This window comes from Microchirus variegatus, assembly GCF_963457635.1.
Source record: "Microchirus variegatus genome assembly, chromosome: 2".
Taxonomy (NCBI): domain Eukaryota; kingdom Metazoa; phylum Chordata; class Actinopteri; order Pleuronectiformes; family Soleidae; genus Microchirus; species Microchirus variegatus.
Genome location: NC_139803.1, coordinates 32,874,996 through 32,898,033, shown reverse-complemented (window position 1 = coordinate 32,898,033; position 23,038 = coordinate 32,874,996). Strand labels below are relative to the sequence as shown.

General features: G+C 38.9%; 1 protein-coding gene across 2 annotated transcripts in view; it reads left to right on the top strand.

Moving 5' to 3' along the window:
- LOC310940017 (unconventional myosin-VI-like) overlaps positions 1-22,068 on the top strand; it is a 34,883-nt gene extending 12,815 nt beyond the window's left edge. The window contains exons 15-33 of one of the 2 annotated variants that reach the window (XM_083904930.1): positions 311-402; positions 826-898; positions 3,702-3,829; positions 4,597-4,692; positions 4,864-5,034; positions 5,899-5,937; positions 6,164-6,257; positions 6,656-6,786; positions 7,005-7,082; positions 7,224-7,353; positions 8,250-8,340; positions 9,855-10,005; positions 12,092-12,300; positions 12,398-12,476; positions 14,620-14,780; positions 17,890-17,993; positions 19,119-19,253; positions 20,141-20,359; positions 20,866-22,068. In XM_083904930.1, the coding sequence (XP_083761056.1) occupies positions 311-402; positions 826-898; positions 3,702-3,829; positions 4,597-4,692; positions 4,864-5,034; positions 5,899-5,937; positions 6,164-6,257; positions 6,656-6,786; positions 7,005-7,082; positions 7,224-7,353; positions 8,250-8,340; positions 9,855-10,005; positions 12,092-12,300; positions 12,398-12,476; positions 14,620-14,780; positions 17,890-17,993; positions 19,119-19,253; positions 20,141-20,359; positions 20,866-21,065 (2,381 nt within the window). In that variant the 3' untranslated portion in view covers positions 21,066-22,068. Of the gene's footprint in view, positions 1-310; positions 403-825; positions 899-3,701; positions 3,830-4,596; positions 4,693-4,863; positions 5,035-5,381; positions 5,473-5,898; positions 5,938-6,163; positions 6,258-6,655; positions 6,787-7,004; positions 7,083-7,223; positions 7,354-8,249; positions 8,341-9,854; positions 10,006-12,091; positions 12,301-12,397; positions 12,477-14,619; positions 14,781-17,889; positions 17,994-19,118; positions 19,254-20,140; positions 20,360-20,865 lie in introns of those variants that run through there. The other variant, XR_014593061.1, reaches the window with a different exon arrangement.
- Positions 22,069-23,038: the final 970 nt, after the last annotated feature.

Below are 23,038 nucleotides of genomic sequence, written 5' to 3'. Positions count from 1 at the left end.
GATGTTTCAGCTGAACTTCGTGTGAATTTAACCCAACAAAGTTTTTCCCAAAGTGCAAATTAGGTCTGAATGTTGCTGCTGTCTAAGTGGTGCTTTTTTTTATTTGTTAATACACTCCAAACAAACACTTGTGTGTAGAGCATGCCGTCTAATATATGTATGCTAATGCAAACACTCACTTCATTACGAGACGGAATGAATTTGAGAATTAATTTCCTTTCGCTGCCATAATTAACACAGCCTTTGTAAATGTTTTCATTTTATAATTAATTGATTTTTTCTGCTTTCCTCTGTGTTTTCCCTCTCATAGAATATTTTGAGCATAACAGCTTTGAGCAGTTCTGTATCAATTACTGCAATGAGAAACTGCAGCAGTTCTTCAATGAGCGTATTCTCAAAGAGGTGGGTGACCAGCATGTGGATACTTCTATTGTCCTGGAAAACCTTCCATATCACATCACTCACAAGCCAAACTGACTGACTCACATAAGCCAGGAGGGAGTTAATGGCACTCAAAGTCTTTCTCTTTCTTTCTCTCTGTATGTTTTTATATGTCTCTCCTGTGTACTTTCTCATTAGAATGCTAATTTCTCAAGAGACATGATGATGCTTGTTTCTCTCCTGTGTTGCCACAACTGTATTTTCTTCCACAGTTTCCAATTAATGTGCAACAAATTTGTTATTGTTGAATCGGGTGTTTTTGATGAGGTTGCGGAGATGTACTAAATGAGGCCAAATCAAACTATACATTTCATATGAGACGTGTTTTTAAAAAGCTGTTTCTAGTGTTTATTTTTGATTTTCTTTCGGGACATGTCTGTGCAGGAACAAGAACTCTATCAGAGGGAAGGACTGGGAGTGAATGAGGTCCATTATGTTGACAATCAGGACTGCATAGGTAGGTTTCTCTGTATCATCTACCTTCCCAAAACCCTGATGACAAAACAGATTTTAATTAAATAACAGATGTAGTCTACAGGTTTGGTAAATGAAGACTATGTGGGAGTGCCTGAAATCTATACAGTATTCTCCTGAATGGTGATTGGGTTGATGACTCCACAGGTTGCAAAAACAAACTGACCATCCTTCTCATGGTTTATAATGTCAGTTAACATCTTACTGGGATGTTTTTGGTCTCAATCACCAGTTTCAATTCTTCCTCAAACATAATTATGAGTACAATTTCCACCTGGATGACCCTTAAACCTTAATTTTGTTGTCTTTCACTTTTCAAAAGTTCATGGCTCCAGTGAGAGCACGTAGAACATATCTCCTTCTGAAGCTGCGGAGACGGTTGACTCGATCTACTTTTCTATTGATCAAAATCAAAGTTCCATGTGTACAGGAGGGTGTCTGTTGATGTCCACATGTATCTCGTACCTCGGCCGATCTCTGCAAGTGAAAGGATGTCTGTCGACTGACACTCAGGCACATCATTAATATGAAGAGTTGCCTTTGAGGGTCTTCTGCTGCAAAACACAAAATATACTGACAGAGATGAGCCCTCGCAGCACAAACACACTGAGGGTTGCTCAAGTGTGATGTCAGGTCACCCACATGGCTTTCATTTGGGCCATTCCTTGTGCTCTGGGCTACACGTCAGAGCGGCAAAAATACACCTGTCAGAGGGACAAAAATACCAACTGCTCATTATCCAAGAAGCTGGCACATCTATCTATCTGAAGGGAGTAAGCTTAATGAGTATTTTATGGCCTCTTTTGTGCTGTGAGAAGCCAGGGAGATGATACCCCCTTGTTTTTGTTGTCCCTGTCCCCCAACAAATCCTCAAATTAATGACATGAAGTAGTCAGCGTATCAAGGTGAAACTGTTTGATTTGTATTTCAAAGGGTGTGATTATTCGGGTGCGAGGTTAACTGACAGCCGTGAATAACATTTATGACTTGCAAATGACCGTTTGGGTTGTCCATTAATTCCCCCCATCAATCTTCAGGATTTATGCACAGGTGCTTGGCCATGCAAATTTTGTATTTTTTTTTTCTGAGGTCCTTGGCTATTAGATTATATTTCAAACACAGCAAGCCCCATGAATAATTCAGATTATATGGCTAAATGAGCAGCCTGATCCTGATGAACATGTTTTGTGCTTTGAATATTCACATCCACAAACAGTAAACAGTGGAATTTTTCAATAAATATAATTTTCATTGACTGCTGCGGTTCCCACCTCACCCCTTCTTTACATACTTTAAGACAGGGGTGTCCAAACCTTTTCTAACGAGGGCCAGATTTATTAATGTGAAGATAGTTACTTCAGACCTTTTTTTTTATTTTTATTTAAACAGTAACATTTACATATAAATGCATCGTTTTATAAAAAATACATTTTCATTGTCACAATGATGATTTTTTTTTGTTTTTATTTTTATTCTTTTCATTTCAGTGCAGTTTGTACTTTACATCTTGTGCATATCTGGGACGTTTTTTACATCTGATAACAATGATCATTTTTATATGGAAATCTAAGCCATGCAGGATTTATTTCACATCTGGAGTCAAATAGTATTGGTGGGTTTCAAATCCGGGACTCTGGTTTCAAAGCACAACTCCTTACTAGCTGAGCTAATAGGGGTAACACTTGACCAAGATCGATACAAAAAAATCGAAGCTGCGGCCGTACAAAATCTCACAGAGGGCCGTGATTGGTCCTGTAAACATTTGGACAGTTACAACCCCGGCTGGTTAGAAGGGGGAAGCAACAGGAATAACCAGATGTAGTTTTAAAATTTAATATTTTAAATGGAGGAGGAAATTCTGTATTTAACACAACACCAACTAACAGGGGAAACTAAGCGAGAAGGATTCTATTTGGAATAAAAGGACACAGGACACCAAACTAAAATTCATAACTACAGCATCAAGTATGGCCTGACTAGACAAACCAAACAGATCACACAGGCCAAGCAAAAATGCTAACAACCTGCACTAATTCCCAATACTAAAGTCTTCTTCTGAGTCAGTCAAACTATACAGCAGCACACAAAAACATTCATGAGCATAGTGAAACAGGACATCATAGTCTCAACGGCTGGTATATACACAGGTGTGCTGATTAGGAGATGAAGGAGGATTGGGCAGGTGAGCTGGAAGTGTGGCAAACCAATCATGGTAGAGAGTAAGGAAGGCAGGAAGCAGGAGCACCAATCGGGAAGGAAGGATGGCACACAGCAATCTGCATACATGGAGTCTTCCACACAGTGTTTTCTAAAAGTTCTTCCAATGTCTCAACTCAAGGATGGGTGACATTTTTTCTTTAGGGCCACAAAATGAGTCTCCTTCTCAAACAGATATTCAATTCTAATTTGCAACATGCATAGCATTTACATTTATAAATGTGGTTAAGCCATGTGTGCTACAAATAATCAGTGGTGTCTTTAATTTGTAAACACACTAATACATTGCACTTGTCATGACTACTTCACAATAAAGGTTAAGCTGTATTTTGCCAGTTATGAATACTTATTTGTTAAGATGCAGCAGTAGGAAGCCTTTGGTGTCCATTTAGTGCTCTACATATATTGGGTATTGTCTGATCTTCCTTTACTTGATTTCTGGATTGATTCTTTCTCAAGCCACATTCGGTGCTGGGGTTGTTGCCCATTTGTGAATGAACTATTCATGCTGATGCTATACTGCAGACCATAACACTGTGATTAATAGATAAATATCTGGTTGTTTCCAGACCTGGTGGAAGCAAAGCTGGTGGGAGTCCTGGATATTCTGGATGAGGAGAACCGTCTCCCTCAGCCCAGTGACCAACACTTTGCACTGGCTGTTCACAGCAAGCATAAAGACCACTTCAGACTGACGGTCAGACCTCTTAGCGGGGCTGTCTCTCACTCCCACACCTTCACACTCTCCTCTTCCAATGTTTCTTTTTCTTTTCTTTATCTCCCCACCTTTTGTCCTTTATTGCTCTCCATTGTACTGCTATTATTCTCTTTCTCTAGCACTGAGAAAGAGAATAATAGCATTAAGCTCTTTTGTGACAACAGGTAGCAATTTAACTGCATGCTGTTTCTGCTGAATGACGCACAGTCCCCAATGTCACTGCCTGTATCTTTACAAGTATGAAATTCTTCATGAGGCCTTGACACCAAATTCATACTAACTGCAGAGTTATTACTCAGATAAAAACTGAACTACAAATTAAATAAGATGAAGGATGTTACCAATCTAATATCCTCTGAAGTATAATTTCTGCCTTTTAATTTTTGCATTTTCAGGATAATTTATTGTGAATCCTCTCATTGGCAGAGCTAATGGTGCTTAAATTAATGTTGCACAAATCTGCACAATGCACATCTATCTTGACTGTGTCCAGTTATTTTCTTTTGTGTGTCCATCCAGTAAACATTTAAAATAAGGGGAAATTGCCTGAGTGTTTGGTATAATACTCCTCTGCTGAATTTCACAGAATTGTGTTGCTCTCAATATTCAATATTTCCAGCCCACACCATTCAATAATGTTGTCTGTATAGATGGGGATGAATGCAATTAAAGATAAATCAATATGTGCTGTATGTGTTGCAGCACTGTCATTAGATATGAATTGCTTTTTTCACTCTCCCACTTAGGTTCCCAGAAAATCAAAGCTGACCATTCACAGGAATCTGCGGGATGACGAGGGCTTTATCATCAGGCACTTTGCTGGAGCAGTCTGCTATGAAACAGTCAGTTAGCTTATTATTTGTTTGATCTACAATATTTCATAATACTATTCAGTTGCATTGGTGATGAGTGGTGGTTGTCGTATCTTTATAAATGTATATGTTACCATAAGCATAGAAATATCAGTATTTGAACATCTGTGTGTGTGTGCGTGTGTGCTTTGGTGTCCGCAGATTCGTTTTGTGGAGAAGAATAACGATGCCCTCCACATGTCTTTGGAGAGTTTAGTGTGTGAATCGAAAGATAAATTTGTTCGAGAGCTGTTTGAGAACACCAACACCGCCAAGGACTCGAAGCAGAAGGCGGGCAAACTCGGCTTCATCAGCGTGGGCAACAAGTTTAAGGTCAGTGTGAAAGTCCCTGGAAATGAATTAAACCTGCCCACACCTACATTTCAAAAGAATAGAAGTTTAATCACTCTAGTGCCTCATCCTTTACATTTTCACACTATTGTATATTACTTTGAATTTAATTTCTTCATTTTTTGGACTAAAAATCAAAACTGGTAAAATAATGTGTAGATATTTTGTGTTACCCACTGTGTGCACAGTGGGTAACATCGCTCTACTATATGTCTTACCTTACGTACTTTTCAAACTCTTCATCTTCAGAACTGTTCTTTAACTTTTCCTCTTTACACTCCTCTTCCTAACCTCTCCCTCTCTCTCTCTTTCTCTCCTCCTTATTTAAGTTTCCCCCCTCTTAGGCTTCCTCCAGTCTCCTTACTCTTTCCTCTGAGAAAACCTTCCATGGTGGATAAAGCTGGATAAAGTCAGCTTGAGGTATAATAGAGAGGAGGAGGTAGAGAACAGGTGGTGTAGAAACAAAAAATTAAAACAGAAAGATTTACATATCCAGGCTTTTCCCACAGCAACCAAAACATAATTTCCTAATCAGTATGTTGCGTCTTTGCTTGAATCTTGAATCTACACGGAATGGATTTGACCATGAAGATGATCACAGGCTAGATCTGTTTATTTGACATAACATACATTAATTAAAGTCTGTCAAATGAACTGCTTTTAACACATAATCAATAATAATTCTAGCTATAGTTAGAAAAAGCTGCGTCAAACATTCAGTTATTCATTCAAGTGTTCCTTCCAGTGTTCTTTTCCATGATCTTCTTTACCTTTGTCATCATCACAAACATTTCAAAGCAAATTATCATTATTAATACAATTATTTCTGTTTGCTTTTATCCCCAGACCCAACTGAACCTGCTGCTGGAGAAACTTCGCAGCACTGTGAGGAACATTTACTTTGTTTTGGTCGATATTTTGGTCAAGAAATCTGTACTCCCTTCGCAAAAACATATCTGAAGGAATATGAATAGTAATTAGTTATTATATTGTGTAATATAGTGTACAATGTGTTCTATTTAGATTCAGGACATACAGACAGCAGGCAGAAACTGAGAAGTACCATTTCCAGATGAATAAATCTTGCTGATAAATGTATGTGTGTGTGCAGGGCTCAAGTTTCATTCGTTGTGTAAAACCCAACCTGAAGATGGTCAGCCACCACTTTGAAGGAGCGCTAATTCTCTCCCAGCTGCAGTGCTCAGGTAATTCTAAAAAAATTGTGTGTATAATATAGAAAATATATGTGAAATATGTGAGTTTTTATATGCACAATTGTCAAAACTCTTCAAGTACATCTAAGGATACTTCCCCTCCAAAATGAAGTAGCTTAAGTAGGTGATACAGAGATACCGAGATCCTAATGGAAATATAAACTATAGGATACAAATAGTCATATTTTACATTTTATGCTAAGCACACACATTGAATATACCCATAGAGGTTTGTTATTGGCTTTGTGTTGCTTTAAACTCCACTTAGAAAAACAGCAAGTGATATACTATTGTTCCTGTCATTGTATAGTAAACTATGATAATCCCCCAGGCAATGGTGTTGCTCTTTGTTACCTCTTTGTATGTCAAAAATCATTTTTTTTGATCAGGCATGGTGTCGGTGCTGGACCTGATGCAGGGCGGATTCCCCTCCAGAGCCCCTTTCCATGAACTCTACAACATGTATAAAAAGTACATGCCAGATAAGCTGACACGACTGAATCCACGACTCTTCTGCAAGGTGCGGATTACATGAATGAAACCGTTTTGTGTGTGATGCTGTCGCTGTTATATAACAAGCTAATCTATTTAAAATAAATCCTAAATAGTCGTGAACTTTGTTCATAGCCGGAGAAAAGAAAAACTTAATTGAGAAAATTATTAACTAACATGAACGTTTTAGTGCCCTGAATTCTGCGTTACTGCTGTGTCACTGAAGGTGAATATGTTCCTCTTTAGGCCTTGTTCAAAGCTCTGGGACTCAATGACAATGACTTTAAGTTCGGACTGACCAGAGTGTTCTTCCGCCCTGGAAAGGTACAGTTAAGTCCACAAAATTAATTACCCCCTCATTTTGCAGGTCATTATGTATACACCACAACCCCGAGAGCAAAAATATGCCCTGATTTCCAAGAACTTTTATTTTCAACGCTTCTTTGTGTGTTTGTGTACATGCAGTTTGCCGAGTTTGACCAGATCATGAAATCTGATCCAGACCACCTCGCAGAGCTGCTGAAGAAAGTCAACAAGTGGTTGATGTGTAGCTGCTGGAAGAAAGTCCAGTGGTGCTGCCTGTCAGTCATCAAATGTATGTTAAATCCACACACAACCACAACTAGGTTTGCTGATGGAAACGCGCCATTAGATTATGTCTTCCCTCTGTTGGGCTTTCTTTACTAAACCATGCATATTTAATCTGGTCATTAGAAAAAGAAAAAAAATGATTCCAGAACCTTATTTTTCTGTGTATAATGTCTCTTTCAGTGGTCCAACCTTCAAATAATTGTTTGCATTAAGTGCATTGTCATCATACTCTCATAGGCTGCCTCGTCTGAATGCATGCCTTCCAACAGAGAGGTGACACTTGTTACCCACTAAGTGCTTCTTAGCAACCCTGTCACCTGCAGAAAGAGGCTTCTACACAAAACCCTCCATCAGCACATCACATTTCTCTCATTGTATCTTCCACTGGAGAACTATTAGCTCCATTGTCATTCCCTGACAATTAAATATACACTTTTAGTAGCTTTACTGAATTATACCACACTTTGACATTCATTCTGAAGTTACAGCCTACAGCTGGTTGAACCATTACATTATGTGCCAAGATAATGTTTCCACAATTTAACAAAGTGCAGCACTGCTTCTGCTTATTTATGTAAAAGCATCATATGAGATAAAGTTAATAGCAGAAGTTTGCCTCTGTATGACCCCACATTCAGTCACCTGAGGAAATGTATGTTGCTCTGGCTGTGGGTACTGTATTGTTTCATTTGCACCTGGGAGAATACATATATAAAGATTATTAGCTGTATCATAATTTAAGCTGTAACTTACTATTGCATTTTTATTGCATGATTGCATGCAGAACATGAAGGACAAGTATTCAAATTCTTTTGGAATTGAAAAATGCAAGAATTTTAACTTGTGCAAATATGTGTTTGTCCATTATTATCATAAATTTTTTCCCCTCATCTTCAACAGTAAGGAACAAGATGAGTTACAGAGCTTCGGCCTGCATTAAGATTCAGAAGACTGTCCGCATGTGGTTGTGTAAGAAAAAGCATAAGCCACGGTGCGTGTCTCCCTGTTCCTTGTACCCGACACACGCATGCACGCACACACACACTCACACGACTCTCACCATCTCCTGTGCCCCTTGCCCTCTAATTTCAGCCTTTTACCCTGTGTGTGCTCTTTATTTAAATGGATTCATGCTTGGTTGACTTTCCTCATCATGCATTTAGGAGTAATACAAAGTAATCTGTGGTGAAATGATGTGCCTTTGTTCTGCTGTAGGAAATACACCACATGATTTGCTGTTGTCTGGTTGTTCTTGGAAACATGGTTCTGGTGAAACTTGCCATTTAGATAATGGATTTATTTTTATATAAAGCTCTGTATAATTGTGGTTATTTCTTTTCAAAACAAACAGTATATATTCATTTTGTTGAAAACAACAAGGAAGATGTTTCCATAATAGCATTTTAAATGTTTTAAGTATAATATACATACAATACATTTTGTATTTTCAGTTGCATATCCTTTTTTTCATCCCTGCTTTTCTTAAAATATTGCTAATCTCAAATTAGTGCTTTTCGTCTGTTTTACTCACTTTCAATCATGTTGCATGGCACCTTAACACTTTTTCCTGACAAAATAATGCACTGTCATCAAACATCCCTCATGCAGTCACGTAAAATGACAAGTCTTGTTACTTTTGTCTTGTAAATTGATGATTAATTTTGGTTCTTCTTTGCTCAAAATGAAGAATGAATCATCTTCACAATGTTCTATGACTCCACTTCAATCTCAAAAATCTCAAAAATGACCTCAAAATGATCTCAGGGCAGACAGAGTCGAGTGAATAAAACAGGTGTTGGCCACTGTTACCACACTGTGGAAACTGCAGATCTGGCAGAGGTAGAGGAGAAGTGCGGGGTAGATATTCTGCAGGTGATGAGGATTGATTGAAGACAGCTGCAAGGAGGAGGACAGTTGGCCACGCCCACACCAAGGGAGAGGAGAACAGAGGAGGACAGGGAACATCCTGACAACTGACCATTCATTAAGATCTGCTAGCTACATGTATAGCTACTGTATTATACAATACATCTATCAATTCATCAAAAATTCTAATTTAACATGCAAAGACTTTTGCTCGTGTACAAGTTCTGTTTTTCTTCATTCTAAATTGTTAATACATGCAGTAAATTGTAAATAACTGCCAGATATTGGAAGTTATTCTAGAAAAATGGGCAAACACACTTACTCATTGGACATTTTCTGGCCCTTTTTAGCAAAAAAAAGAAGAAGTGTTAAAGGCTTAAAAAGTCAACATTAAAGACCTATGAAATACTTAATTTATATTCTATATTCTAAATTCTAAATCAATCCATTGCTACATTTGACACTGATTATTATTCAGTTATAACCAAATACCACGTGTTTTTTCCCCAACTCTATATTAACCAAGGCCTCTTTTGCACTTAATCACCTATTTTCTGAAGCTAATCACTTCTTGCTATTATTGACCATTTCAATGGACCATTTTTACATCTAAGTGTCTGTTTTTCTTTCTTCTCATAGCATTGATGGTATGGTAAAGGTCAGAAATCTAAAGAAACACATGGAGCGCTTCAACAAGGTGGTAAACGGGCTGAAGGAGGGCAAACAGGAGATGGCTAAACTGGTCCAAGAGTTGGCTTCTGCCATAGACGCCCTGTTAGTCAAGATAAAGGTGAGTCAGACGCCACAGGGGTAATTGTTTTTTTGGCTGGGTAATCTTTCAGCCTGATACCACCTAGACAACAAATAAATATGTTTATGAAGCCAGTCTTCTCCTCTTGTACACTGTACTCTGTTCTCATTCATTCTCTCAGAATCAATATTTTCTATCACCGTAGGATAAAAGAAGAGATGAGTGGAGGAAGGAACCCTCTCATTGCCAGTAATTTCATTTACAGAGACTGTTTTGCTGGATTATCAAACTCGTTCATTGAAACCCCAGCTCTTTTCTGGTGTAATAAGCAACAGTCTTATTGGACCTTCTGGCCACAGCCAATCATCTCACATAATAACATTCACATGCCCCTCAGACATTTAGGGCTTTATCAAGAAGATTTTCAGTGGACCCCATCACATGGCTGCAGTCAACATTTATGACTGGAATGCTCACATGTGTCATGATTGACAATAATGCACCGGTGACCTGACCCTTTCCTCTCCCCTGTCCTGTGTATCTCTGTTAGCTTATTAGCAGACCCCCATGTGGACACTCATGGCACCGTGTGTTTGAAATCACTCCTGGAGCAGCATCTCTGAGTGAATAATGCATGAGATGCCAGTGGCTGTCATTCAGTCCTCTATGCATTAGGGACAAGACCTTGTCGTCGTTGCTCCCCGTGCCACAGTAATGAATCGTCACCCTCTGCCCTCTGCTCATTACCCTTTTTTTATGACATGGGAAGATAAGGGCTCAGTTTGGCCGAGTTAACGTGAATACAGGAGTTTGACTTCTGTGCAAAAAATACCTGAAAGTAGAGCTAGGCGATAATTGAAAAACAAAAATATTGCAGTGTACTTTTCTTCAATAGCAATGTACCTAAAGTTCAATATCTATGAATGTATTATTTATGCATACTTTAACACTTAGTGCACCTGCGACACAGATCACCAACAGTAAATTGCACTCGTGTTTATAGGTCATATCTTCTTGTTGAGTCAAAGTTATCATTCATTTCACATCGCATCTTTAGTAGTGATATAAAATAGTGATAATTGTGCAGAAGTCACCACAATAGACAATTGTGTCTTTTCTTTTTGTTCATAAAAACGATCCAAGTGAACTTTGAACTGTGACATATTTCCAAATTTCCAAAAATTGATCTGATTTAACAAATTTTGTACTTTTTGCTCAGGTGTTTTTATATAGTTGGTGAAAATTATAATTTTTTCATAAGATTGCTTTCGGGTTGTGCTGGAAAAAAGGATATAAGACACTCCATATCGCACATTCTTATTGCCTCTGTATATGCTGTACTTTTTCATATAGTCATGGAAAAAAGCAGGCAAAATGCTCTGTGTTCTAAGCAGGATTCCTACCCAGCATGGAAATGTATGGAATTTAATTAGAGTAATTTCCAGGTCTAGATAAGTATGGAAAAGGGGAAAAAAGGTATGGAAAAATGTTAGTGTTGTTTCCAGACTATTATCTCCCTTTCTAAAATTAAATATATTAATCTATACAAATCAAAACAAGTTACTAATGCAACATAGCCTACCTGTAGATGATATGAAACTAATCAAGCTGGCTGTAGAATGGTGTCGAGTTACCATGGTTACTGTTACTGACTGCGATTCTCATTTATTTATTATTTTCCATACGTGTCGTCGAGCCAGCCACCTATTGTCGGCCGCGACAGTGTCATGGGTCGATGCAAGTTTTCCAAGGTGAAAAAGGAGTGAAGGATTTTGAAATCCATTTATGTAAATAATAAGCATCTAACAATCGGTATTCAGATGTTTAATATTGACTGAAAAATCCTCAGAGAAGTCTGGAAATTTGAGTCTGGAAAAGTATGGAATTTTGAAATGGAAAATGTGTAGGAACTCTGTCTAAGGGTTAAGAAGCAACACATGATTGCTGTTAAATGTTTTGTCTCACATGTGCTCAGTGTTTGTTTTATTAAGAGGTTTAAAACCACAATTAACTGGTTTCTTCAAAATGTATTTAGCTTTTATTGCATTGTCATTAATAAACACCTCATAGTTGAATTCCAGCAAGATACTGAATTGAAGGTGTCACACTTCCTCTTAAACCTCAGACCACAATGATGACTTGGAAAGAGATTGACACAGAGTACCAGGGGCTGGTGAAACGTTCAGAGCAGCTGCTCTCCTCCATGCAAAAGAAGAAGCAAGAGGAGGAAGAGAGTGAGAGACTGAAGCACATTGAGGAGGAGATGGAGAAGGAGAGGAAGAGCAGGGACAAGGAAGAGCAACGACGCAAACAGGAGGAAGAGGACAGAAGACTGTAAGTGCTGATGGTTTTCGTGTATGTATGTGTTTGATACTTTAAGTCTGTCAGTGTCAGTTAATGTCTTTATTCACTTTTCCACAAACAATTTTAGGAAAGCAGAGATGGAGCTGAAGAGGAAGCAGGAAGAAGAGGATAGAAAAAAGAGAGAAACAGAAGAGAAAGTTATACAGGTTTGAATCACCGTCAATGTGAAATTTCCCTGTGGTCTTCTGTTATACTGTTCCTGCTGAAAAGTTGCAATACAGAGGACAGAAGTTAAGAAAGATGAACCAGCACATAATACGTTTAGAAACTTAAGAAGTGCAGTGTCGTCTATGTTTCATGTGCTCCCTCCGTGAGGTCCCTGACTGACCCCCAACTCCCCTGCAGTGACTCACCACTCATAAACTGCCATTATAATTCCATTTGAGCTGAAGATGGTCTCCTACAGTACAGTCAGTCAGCTTCTATTGCTATTTTACTGAATTGTGGTTGAATGAATGTTATTTGAGGTTCGAACATAGAATAATCCGAGCGATAGCAAGAATTTAATCAGGTAATCAATAAATTATATATGCTACGGTGCATAGAACAGCAATAAAGCTCAGACAGGAAGTCATCAGTTGATTTTCTGAATACATTTTCAGGCAGAAATGTCAAATATTCATTTGGATGGGCGACTCTCTTGTTAATTGACGGATTGTCTCTGTATTGAGATATAAACATCATTTCAGAGAGACAAAAATAAAACCACTATGGTTCTCATGTCTCTTCTTGGGGGTAAACTCTGCCTGCTCTTCTGTGAGAGAAACATTCATTTGCTCTTTGGTCTCCCATGGCAACTGATCACATTGGTCAGATTCCCAGAGGGAATCCACAGGGTTTTCACAAGATTGATTGACGATTCCATTTCCTCCTGCTATGCTATTCTCTTTTTTTATTATCTTGTTGTCATCTTATTCTTTCTCATCTCCTGTCACATTCAAGAATGTTATATATTTTTGTGTTTTGTCTGCTTTTGAGCTACATAACATAAAGTGATGGACAGATTGTGATTTTCTGGAGTTTAGGGAGGAAGGAGGAAGAAGAAATGATGAATTGGTGGTCGTGATCCTGTCTGGATCTTGATTCAGGGTGTTTTTTTTTTTTTTTTTAAACAATCGTTGACCTTGCAAGATAGGAGTATGTACACTGTGGGAAACTTAGTGCTCTCTCTAGTTGTTTTTGTTGTTACACTCACTCACTCACTGCCAATTTGACATTTACATGCTGTCCTTTTTCCTCTCGAGCAGTGAGATTGTTGACACCAGGCTGTCACAGGCCACACGTCTCCTGAGACTCTTTGCAAACTTTGTTTATTCCCATTTCTAGGACTCAAAGCAGCTGCGGTAAACTTTCTAAAGATTTCTGCTGTGTCTTCAGTGCTCTGCTATTTTCTGCTGCTGTGTCAAAGTTTTGCCGAGCACCATCTCTTGCTGTCGCCATACTTTGTACAACCATATTCGCGTTAGACCAACTCGTTTTTGCAATATTTATATCTTTAAACAGAGAGCAGCACTCAGTTGGACGCTTTTCTTTATCTTCCAAAATAGTTTACTGAGTATATTTATAACTGTTTCTCTCTCTTATGTCCATGATATTCTTTTTTACTGAGAAAGTCGGTGTATTTCCCAGGATTTATTGTGCGATCAGTGAATTTGATTTGACTCATGAAGGATATTTAATCAAAGAGAGAGCGAGGGAGCGTTCCATAAAAAATTTTGGGCTGAAAATCAATTTTCAAACTGAAACATCACTTTTTTCTGGCTCTCATGTATCAGTCCAGTCATGTATCACAGCAACTGGTTTGACCATTCCACAATATAAATAATATATTCTCAACTGGAAATATATTCATATTTAAAGCCCCGCAGAGAGAAGGATCCATTGTGGACTTCATTAGTGAGTTTCTCTAAGGAATTGGATGAATATACTGAATACCCATAGGCCCATATATTCACAGATTCATTCATTTTACATATAGTTGATATAGGATTAACCTATAGGTGCCTGTTACAGGGTATAGTGTGAAGTAAAACTAGTTGGTCTTCAGAAATGAAACTGGTATGTGACTTTATGTCAAATCTATTTACATGTTCATACTGATTGTTCATTTTTTTTGTTGTGGCTCGACAAATGATCACTAAATATTTATTAGGAGCCCTGCAGCCTGGATTAATAGGCCTAATCTTATTGTTATGAGGGGTCTGGCACACATGGCACAATCAGTATTCAGATTTTATAAATATTCGTTCTAAGTCGAAATGTCACGGCCTGTGTTTGTTTTGTTTACAGGCAGAGTTGGAAGTCCAGCTGGCTCTGGAGCGTGAGGAGCAGGTCCAGCGTGCCACCGTACTGGAGCAGGAGAGAAGAGACAGGGAGTTAGCCATGAGAATCGCTCAGAGCGAGGCGGAGCTGATCACAGAGGAGGGACAGATTGACGCAGGCCTGCGCAGGTATTGTACACCTCGCCATGATACATTTTGTGCAGAGTAACTGAGTAGTGTTTACCTCAGAATGCTTGTTGCTTTTGTTCCATCTCCTCATTCTCAGTCAGAACCATGTAAAATACCAGTGCAGTGTCCTGTGATTGCCCGTATCCAAGAATCATTGTCCTTAATCTCTTAGCTGCTTAAGAGATATGCAAGAATATACCAACTGTGCAAAGCCAACAAAAAAAAAAACAAGTTTAAGACTCAAATGTCAAATTAAGATGTTAAGGTGGTGGGTTTTATTTTATAAGGTATGAATCATGTGAGGTGGCATTAACTGTGTGTACACAGAATAAAAACATGGTAAGTAAGGCGTGGGTCACAAAATGTTGTGATTTTGTTTGTATGTCGCTGATCTGATTTGGCTTCACGTGAGTCCGAAGTGCTGGTGCTGGTGCACAACACAAGCTTATGAGCTCGACTGTGTCTGTGTCCCCCTTTCTCCGACAGCCACTGTTGACAAGCACAAAGCGTTTCAGCTGTTCGTGTCTTAGACTGTTTTTCTTTTATTTTTGTCCATAAAAATGAGCCAAGTGAACTATGAACTGTGACGTATTCCCAAATTCAATCCGATTTTAAACACATTTTTGAGTACTGTGTTTATATAGTTGCTGAAAATGAAAAAAAACAAAACATCATATGACTTCAGCCTAACTTTAAAACATGTCTTCACCTTATAATGTAGTCATTTACGTTGATTTTTGTTGCTTTAAGAAAGTCCCCATAATGTGACTGCGTAAACAGATTTAGGTCCCCACAACATAAGGAATACCATGTACACACACCTCAAGATAAAATATGTAATGTTTGTGACCAGCGACACAGTGATTATTCTGTACTGCTGAGAGTGAACTTTGCTGACTCACAGATGTCCAGACAGAGACAAAAATAACTAACAAGGTGGAGGGAAAAAATTGCATCCGTCATCTTCTGCATCAGGACACCACAGAGTTCACAGCCGGCCCACCTGCATTCCTTGTCCAGCAGGAGGGAAGGAAGAGCGTTTGCTGAAAACTTGAAAATACTTCAACTAAAAAATGTTTTAATTTGCATATTTTTAACTAAAGATGTGAAAATATTTCAAACTATAAATATAGTGAGAAAAGAAATGCTTCATGCATTTTACAGGGGTATTTTTAGTGGCTTAACACTGGGGTTAAACAGTGCAGTTTTAGAGCAAATGGTGAATGTACACTGAAACTTCCCCCCATGGTTAATGAACTAAACTCTCATTCAGTAGTCCTCCTTTATATTCTGCTTGTGAGCAGTACATTTCACACATTTAATAATCATTATTTTGCACTGACAAAGTCTAGAGGAGTAATTTTGCAGTGCTTAATGTAGTCAGCAGGGAGCCACGTATACAATTGTTGTTACGTGCCTGACTATTCTCATCACCCTCTTAACTCCTAATCCTTAAAGGTTTATTTAAACTCGGACATTTCCACATTATCCATGGCAATTAATTTCCACTTAGCTCTGTGTTTAAAGCTAGAAACTTTCTTTCACAGTGTGTGTGGTCCTTATCTGCAGGTCCAGGGAAAACAGAATTACATTTGATCTAATAGCCTCTAATCTTGTCAGTGTTGGCTCAGGCGTCCACTTTGCTTTACTATCTCTGCAAGTCAGCTGACTCCTGGCAGCCAAAGTAGGCATTCAGTGGAAGTATACTAACTGGCCACCATTGCTGGCTTGGTACCTAAAGGATGACCAAACGAGTCAGACTCCCTCTGCTTTCCCCTTCCTCTAAACATCAATTCCATGTTCCCCCTCATGCCAAAAGCAAAGCCTTGGTTGTCACTGTGCTTCCGCTGCACCTTTCCACACACTGGCACATGTCTCAGCGCAGACTCAGTATCGTCGTCTTTTCAGTCACTTTGAATTACTGCAGTATATGTAAATGATAATGGTAATCTGGCTAATGTTTTGTAGATCGCTAAGCCTCTACACTGACAGTAGCACCTACAACGACTGTAAATAGAGGAGCTAAATTCTTTATATTATTTAATTAGCAGCTTCAGCTTAACAGAGGAGCTGGAGGCATGAGCTCAGACCTGCTGTAGCAGTTGGTTTTTAAGTAGCCAACACTCTGTGTTCTGCGACTTATAAAGTACCGCAGAGGGTTACTGCTGCTTGTATTTAGTCATCTCACATTCAGATTGTGAGCAAATGTAGAGGAATCTGCAAAGTCGTGACTAGAGGCGGGCATGTATATTTGATTATTTTTTTGATTTTAAAAGGTAGCTGATGCAATGATGCATGTATGTATCAGCGCTGAACAAACACAACTCAACAACAGTCTCAGTGTGAAGAAAAAAAAAAACCTTTTACTGGTCTCAAACAAAAACAGGTTCCCAAAAGCACAAGTCAACAACAAAAGATACAAAAGAGGTCAAAAGGCTACTAGTAACTAAACTTTAGATGAGGGCAAAGACACTTGCTGGTCGACAGACAAGATGAACTGGCAGAAGACACAGGAAACACACAAGCTAAATACACAGGTGGTACACAGCCAGCTAACGATAAACAGGTGAAACACATCAGGTAATCACAGAGGAGGGAAACTACAGGAAGCAGACTCTGAAACTAAAGAGGCAATGATAATAATTTCAAAATAAAACAGAGCACAAGACTGCTCAGGATGTTAAAGTGTGATTGCAGAAGTAATGGAATTTAGAAGGAGCTGCTCCTCTAAGCTTAGTAGTCTGAACACTGCATTACTTTACTTTGAATTTCCTTCTGACAAAAATGATATCTGATGTAGGAACATAATTTAAAGGCTGTCTCATGAGATTTGCCTGGGCACCAATGAATATTCAAATTCTTGCTTGAAATATCCATACGTAGTTGTAACATTAGAGTCGCTCTGTGTTACATAAATGGATGTAAGAACATGGACAAAATGTGCTTTTCATGTCCCCTGCTGACCAGCAACTAATGGGAATTTAATCAGCTAAGGCACTGAATGTCAGCTTGAAAGAAATGATGCTGTTTTTTTTTTCCACTATGCTACACTTACTGTTACTGCTCACTTTTTTCCCTCTCACCCACGTTCATCTGTTCATTGCCACAGGGGTCCCCAGGTGCAGGCGACAAAAGCTGCTGCTGGTGTGAAAAAGTACGACCTCAGCAAGTGGAAGTATGCTGAGCTACGAGATGTCATCAACACTTCTTGTGGTGAGAAATCCCATAACACATGCCCAAGTTTAGCACGAGTGCTCGGCAAGTGTTTCAGTCGGGATCAAGGTGGTTGAGCTGTTAGCGCGACACAGTTTCCAGCCCCTTACATTCACTCAATCAGCACACGATGTAGAGTAAGTTTTCCATCTGCAGTTGTTTTGGGGGAATTTTCTCCAAGTAATGTTCAAGTGGCTTTAAAGCTGAGACTGCAGCTGTAGTGGACACAAGATAATCTTGCCTGAGAAAAATGAAAAGATTGATGTGAGTTCCCACAGCTGCTGTGGCTCATCAGCATGCACGTTAGTGGTGAAGAGAGGAAATGATCACCATTATGGAGGAAGGCAGACTTCTGCCCTTCCATGTCATTCCTGTCCAAAGCTCTCCTCTGTCAGTATGAAAGGCAGACGGCTTTCTGCCGACTCCTTTGCTAGTGCCAGTAGAATTTCAACTGTAAACTGTTCTATGATCACGAGTTAAGGACTCTGGTATCCACTTTACGATTACTAAGACATCTGGCTAATGTGTGGAACCCATTTGCTTTGGTAGGGCTGGTGGTAATACCAAAATACCAAAAAGAGGCCTGATTAAAGCTTTGTGTTCTTTAAAAGTAATATTTACTTTTATTGTGTGTTCAATATTTCAACCTTTTTTAAATAATATGGCAACACTTTAGATTAGGGAACACATATTTACCATTAACTAGGTGCCTTATAACATAAGTAGCATACTAGCCCTTTATTAGTAATCATTAAGCACATATTAATACCTTATTCTACATAGCCTTATTCTACCTCTATTACGACATGCATTTACTACTAAAGGGCTAGTATGCTACTTATGCATGTTAGTAGGATGCATGTTAGTAAGTAAGTAAGTAAAAATATGCTGGATATCCAGCAAAAACTGTCTTTTACAACATGCAGTTCATATAACTACTTTACTTTAGTAAACTTAAGATACAATGCCTTTGGATGTAAATGGTTTTCATCACGCACGACTTTGTCTAAAAAAAAAAAAAACAATACCTATAAATATAGTCATTGGTATTCCACCATGTTGCCATCACTTTTGCGCTTGGTGTCACTTTTTAATGAGTCTAGTTGTTTCTTGCTGTGTTGACAGACATCGAGCTGTTGGCGGCCTGCAGAGAGGAGTTCCACCGCAGGCTGAAGGTGTATCACGCATGGAAGTCCAAGAACAAGAAGCGCAATGACGACTACAGTGACCAGAGGGCTCCCAAATCTGTCACCGACTATGGTTAGAGGCACAAAAGGCTCCCAGTATTATTCTGTAATTATAAATTGCATTAATTATGAATATGATGGCAAATCTGTACACTCTCATTGAGCGTGCACGCCTTCTCCCCATCACATTAGTTTACAGCTGACAGGTGTTTCCTCTCTCTCCACCCTTTGTTGACCTGCACAAAATGCCTGCCTGTGTTTTCCATCATCCAGTTAGCGGATGGAACACTCGGGCCCAAAAAAATGCAGCCGACGTCTGTTTGGTTCTGTCAGAATTATTTGTCTTAATTAGCAAGTAGCAGCCAGACATGCCTTGTCAAGTTCAGTGCCCGCGTGTGTGACAGCTCACTGCTTTGCTCATTTCATTCTCAGCTCAACCAAGCATGGAGTCTGCCACAAACGCACACACACACACATGCAAATGTTATTTAGATGCTTGAGAGCTCCCTGGTGCTCTGCTTCTCCTCTTTTTCATCTTGAAAACAAATATTCAATGTGATGTAGTGCGGGGACATTAGATTCACTGATGCTTCTGCTTTCATTATATTATTTACTTGTATTTCTCTTTTGATATGACACCTCATGAAAGCTACAGTGGCTGCTCTTTGTTTGTCTTATATTATGATCCTGTTCTTGGCCTCTGATGCAGCACAGGTCTTATCAGGGCCATTTCATAAGAAGCTAAAAGCAGCTTTATGGGGCTTTTCCCTGTGGCATTTACTTGGGCATTTCCAGGATCCTGTTTGATCTTGTATTTTTTGAAAGCTTTATATTTTATGTTTTCTTACCAACTCTACTGTGTTCTTGCTGTTGTTCAAAAACACTCACAAAAAACATGAGTATTCCAAGGTTACATTTCATTTCAAAGCAAATGACAAATATCTCTCTGTTCCTGTGCAGCTGAGCAGAATCCAGCCCCTCCAATGACGGCCCAGCATCAGGAAGTGGCCATGAATCGCCAGCAGCGCTATTTCCGTATTCCTTTTATCCGGCCCGCTGACCAGTACAAGGACCCGCAGAATAAAAAGAAGGGCTGGTGGTATGCACACTTTGATGGGCCCTGGATAGCCAGGCAGATGGAGCTACATCCAGATAAACAGCCCATTGTGCTGGTCGCAGGTGGATTATTACCATTATTTCTACTATTCTCCCTCTATTGTTTGTTTTACTAAATTACCTTAGTGTTAATGTTGTGTGCACTTAACAAAGGGAAGCTTTTAATTTTGAAGCCCTAACCTTAGCCAAAAACTAATATATATAATATATTCACAATATTGTAAAATTATGCTTTCTTTTTTACCTTGTATTGCTTCTGATTTAGCTCAGGTGGGAAAATAAATTTAAATCGAGTTATATATAATGGTACAAGCGAGATTATACCAATCAAATATCTGTCGAAATGGAAAGAGATTTGGAAAATCACAGGTGTAAATAATCAAAATAAAGATGGCTGAGTTCCATTTAGCTCTCTCAGTTTCAAGGTACATGAGCTGAACAGAGCCACAGTTAATGTGATCAGTGACGCCTGCGCTGTTCCTGCTACTGTACAATCAAAATGGCTGCTGTTCAATGGAGCTATTGCGCGTCACGCTGTTAACCGTATCCTCATTTCTTCCTTGACTCAGGTAAAGACGACATGGAGATGTGTGAGCTGAGTCTGGAGGAGACAGGACTGACCAGAAAGAGGGGGGCAGAGGTCCTGCCCAGGCAATTTGAAGAAATTTGGGAACGCTGCGACGGGATCCAGTACCTGAAGAAAGCCATCGAGAACAAGCAGGCCCGCCCCACCTATGCTACTGCCATGCTCCAGAGTCTCCTCAAGTGAATAATGGGCGCACAAGATAAGTGCACAACCACCAGTTTAGTCCTGAAACATGACAACGATACGCACATTAAAAAGGTGCTGTACCATGTAATAGTGGACAGAGAAAGAAATGCATGTCTGCATGTCATTTGTTTTCACTTTTTCTATTGTTTACTTTGCAGTGGAACGCCTCACTGGTGCATCATTATTAACATTTTGTTCTTTCCTTCAATCTGTGCTTGAAAGCAATTTCCCACTGAGGCCTTAAAATGTGACTAAGGAAGTCTTAAATGGTGTGTGACCTGTATACTTTAGCTTTGAACACTTAATGGGTCTGCAAGAGGGACAAACAAAGCTAGTTAGACTTTTTAATTTAGAGGACATGTTCAGATTATGCTGTGCAACATTCTTGTCCTTTAAGTAATAATTTATCATATAATTATCATGTCATATCAACATCTATGAATAAATACATCTGATTTTAATTGGAAAGATAAAGTCTTCACAACATCTCATAAATGTAAGGTCATACAACTAAGAGATGGAATGTTATATGAATAAATATCTATATGAATAATCTTATACTGTGTTTTAGGAGTAAAATATAAAAAATCCTCATATTTTATCCTCACATCTGACTTGACGTTGAAGAATAATAATGTGGTGGCTAGTTCTGAAATCGTATTATTCACTTTTTACTTGAAGTAGTGCTTGATTACCAGAAGTCGAATTTTTTTGTTTTCCCTTTTCACACATTCATCTATATTTTATTGCCACATACACAACTCGGCTGAATCCTGCTACTTTTTTTTGTATTGTTGCTTATTTAATATGCAAGAAGGCACGTGTAGACATGTTTGCAGTTTTTTTGTGGGTCTGGGGTCATTTTACAGACAGGAATGTTGTTTTTTGTGTGTGTGTAATGTGTTTGTTTTGTGTCATATTCTACTGAGCTAAACAATGGACTCCTTCTGATCGAGCCATGAAGATTGCAAAAATCTTATTGGACGATCAAACACTCACACTGCTGTACCTCTTACTGAAGACTGCTGTAACTATGATCCTCTGACACATGTACTTTGGCCTTTGCACTGGATTACTGTAGCAAATAAATGTACGACATCATTTCCGTCGCTTTGTTTTTAATGCTTCACAAAGTTGGTAACATAGAATAGCCGTGAGTGGCTAATGCGCTGTAAATGGATCTGACATTAAAATGCTAATCGCAGCTAACCAGATTAGTGTGTAGATTAATTAAACAGCATTGCCTAATGCACTGCTGATGTCATCACTGAGCTGACACTTGCTTCAGTAGAGTGATCACCTAAAGCTCTATAGACGTATATAACACATACATCAGTCTCTTCACGGGCTGTTTTCATCATAAAAGTGAAGATTGTAGATTGCTATTGTACCAAAACAGCCAGCGACAGCGAACAGGAGAGCGTTTGACCAGATCTCAACAGATCCAGAAAGATGACAAAGGTGAATCACAATACAAGAGTTAGCTTGCAAGACATCGAACAACATCTTAAGCCTGTCAAACTCTGATCTAGAAAGGTGGAGGCTGAGGTCGTGGTGGTTTGCAAAAAGCCTTGACAGCGTCAGTGGTGTAAGGCAGCAGCGGTGGAGTAAGAAAAGAGTGAGGGAGCATTATCTTAGTGTGAGAGTGCCTTTGATTGTGGTCAGCTGGGGGTGTATGACCACAGTGTCCTGCAATTTATCTCAATTAGTCAAACCCCACAAGCTCTGAGCTTTTAAAAAAAACACATGAAACGTGTGGGTTTTTTTATGCAAAAACATTTAATTGTTTGTTTTTAAATGGAAAATGTGTAAAAAAAAAAAAAGAAAATCTCACAAGATTAGTGAGAGCTGGTTTGAATAGTGGTAGATAGTGTGCGGTATTTCTATACAAAAATTATGTCATGATGACCAACAGCAGCTCATACATTCATTCTCCTTTTTTGGGAAACAACAAGGTTGAAACAGCGTTA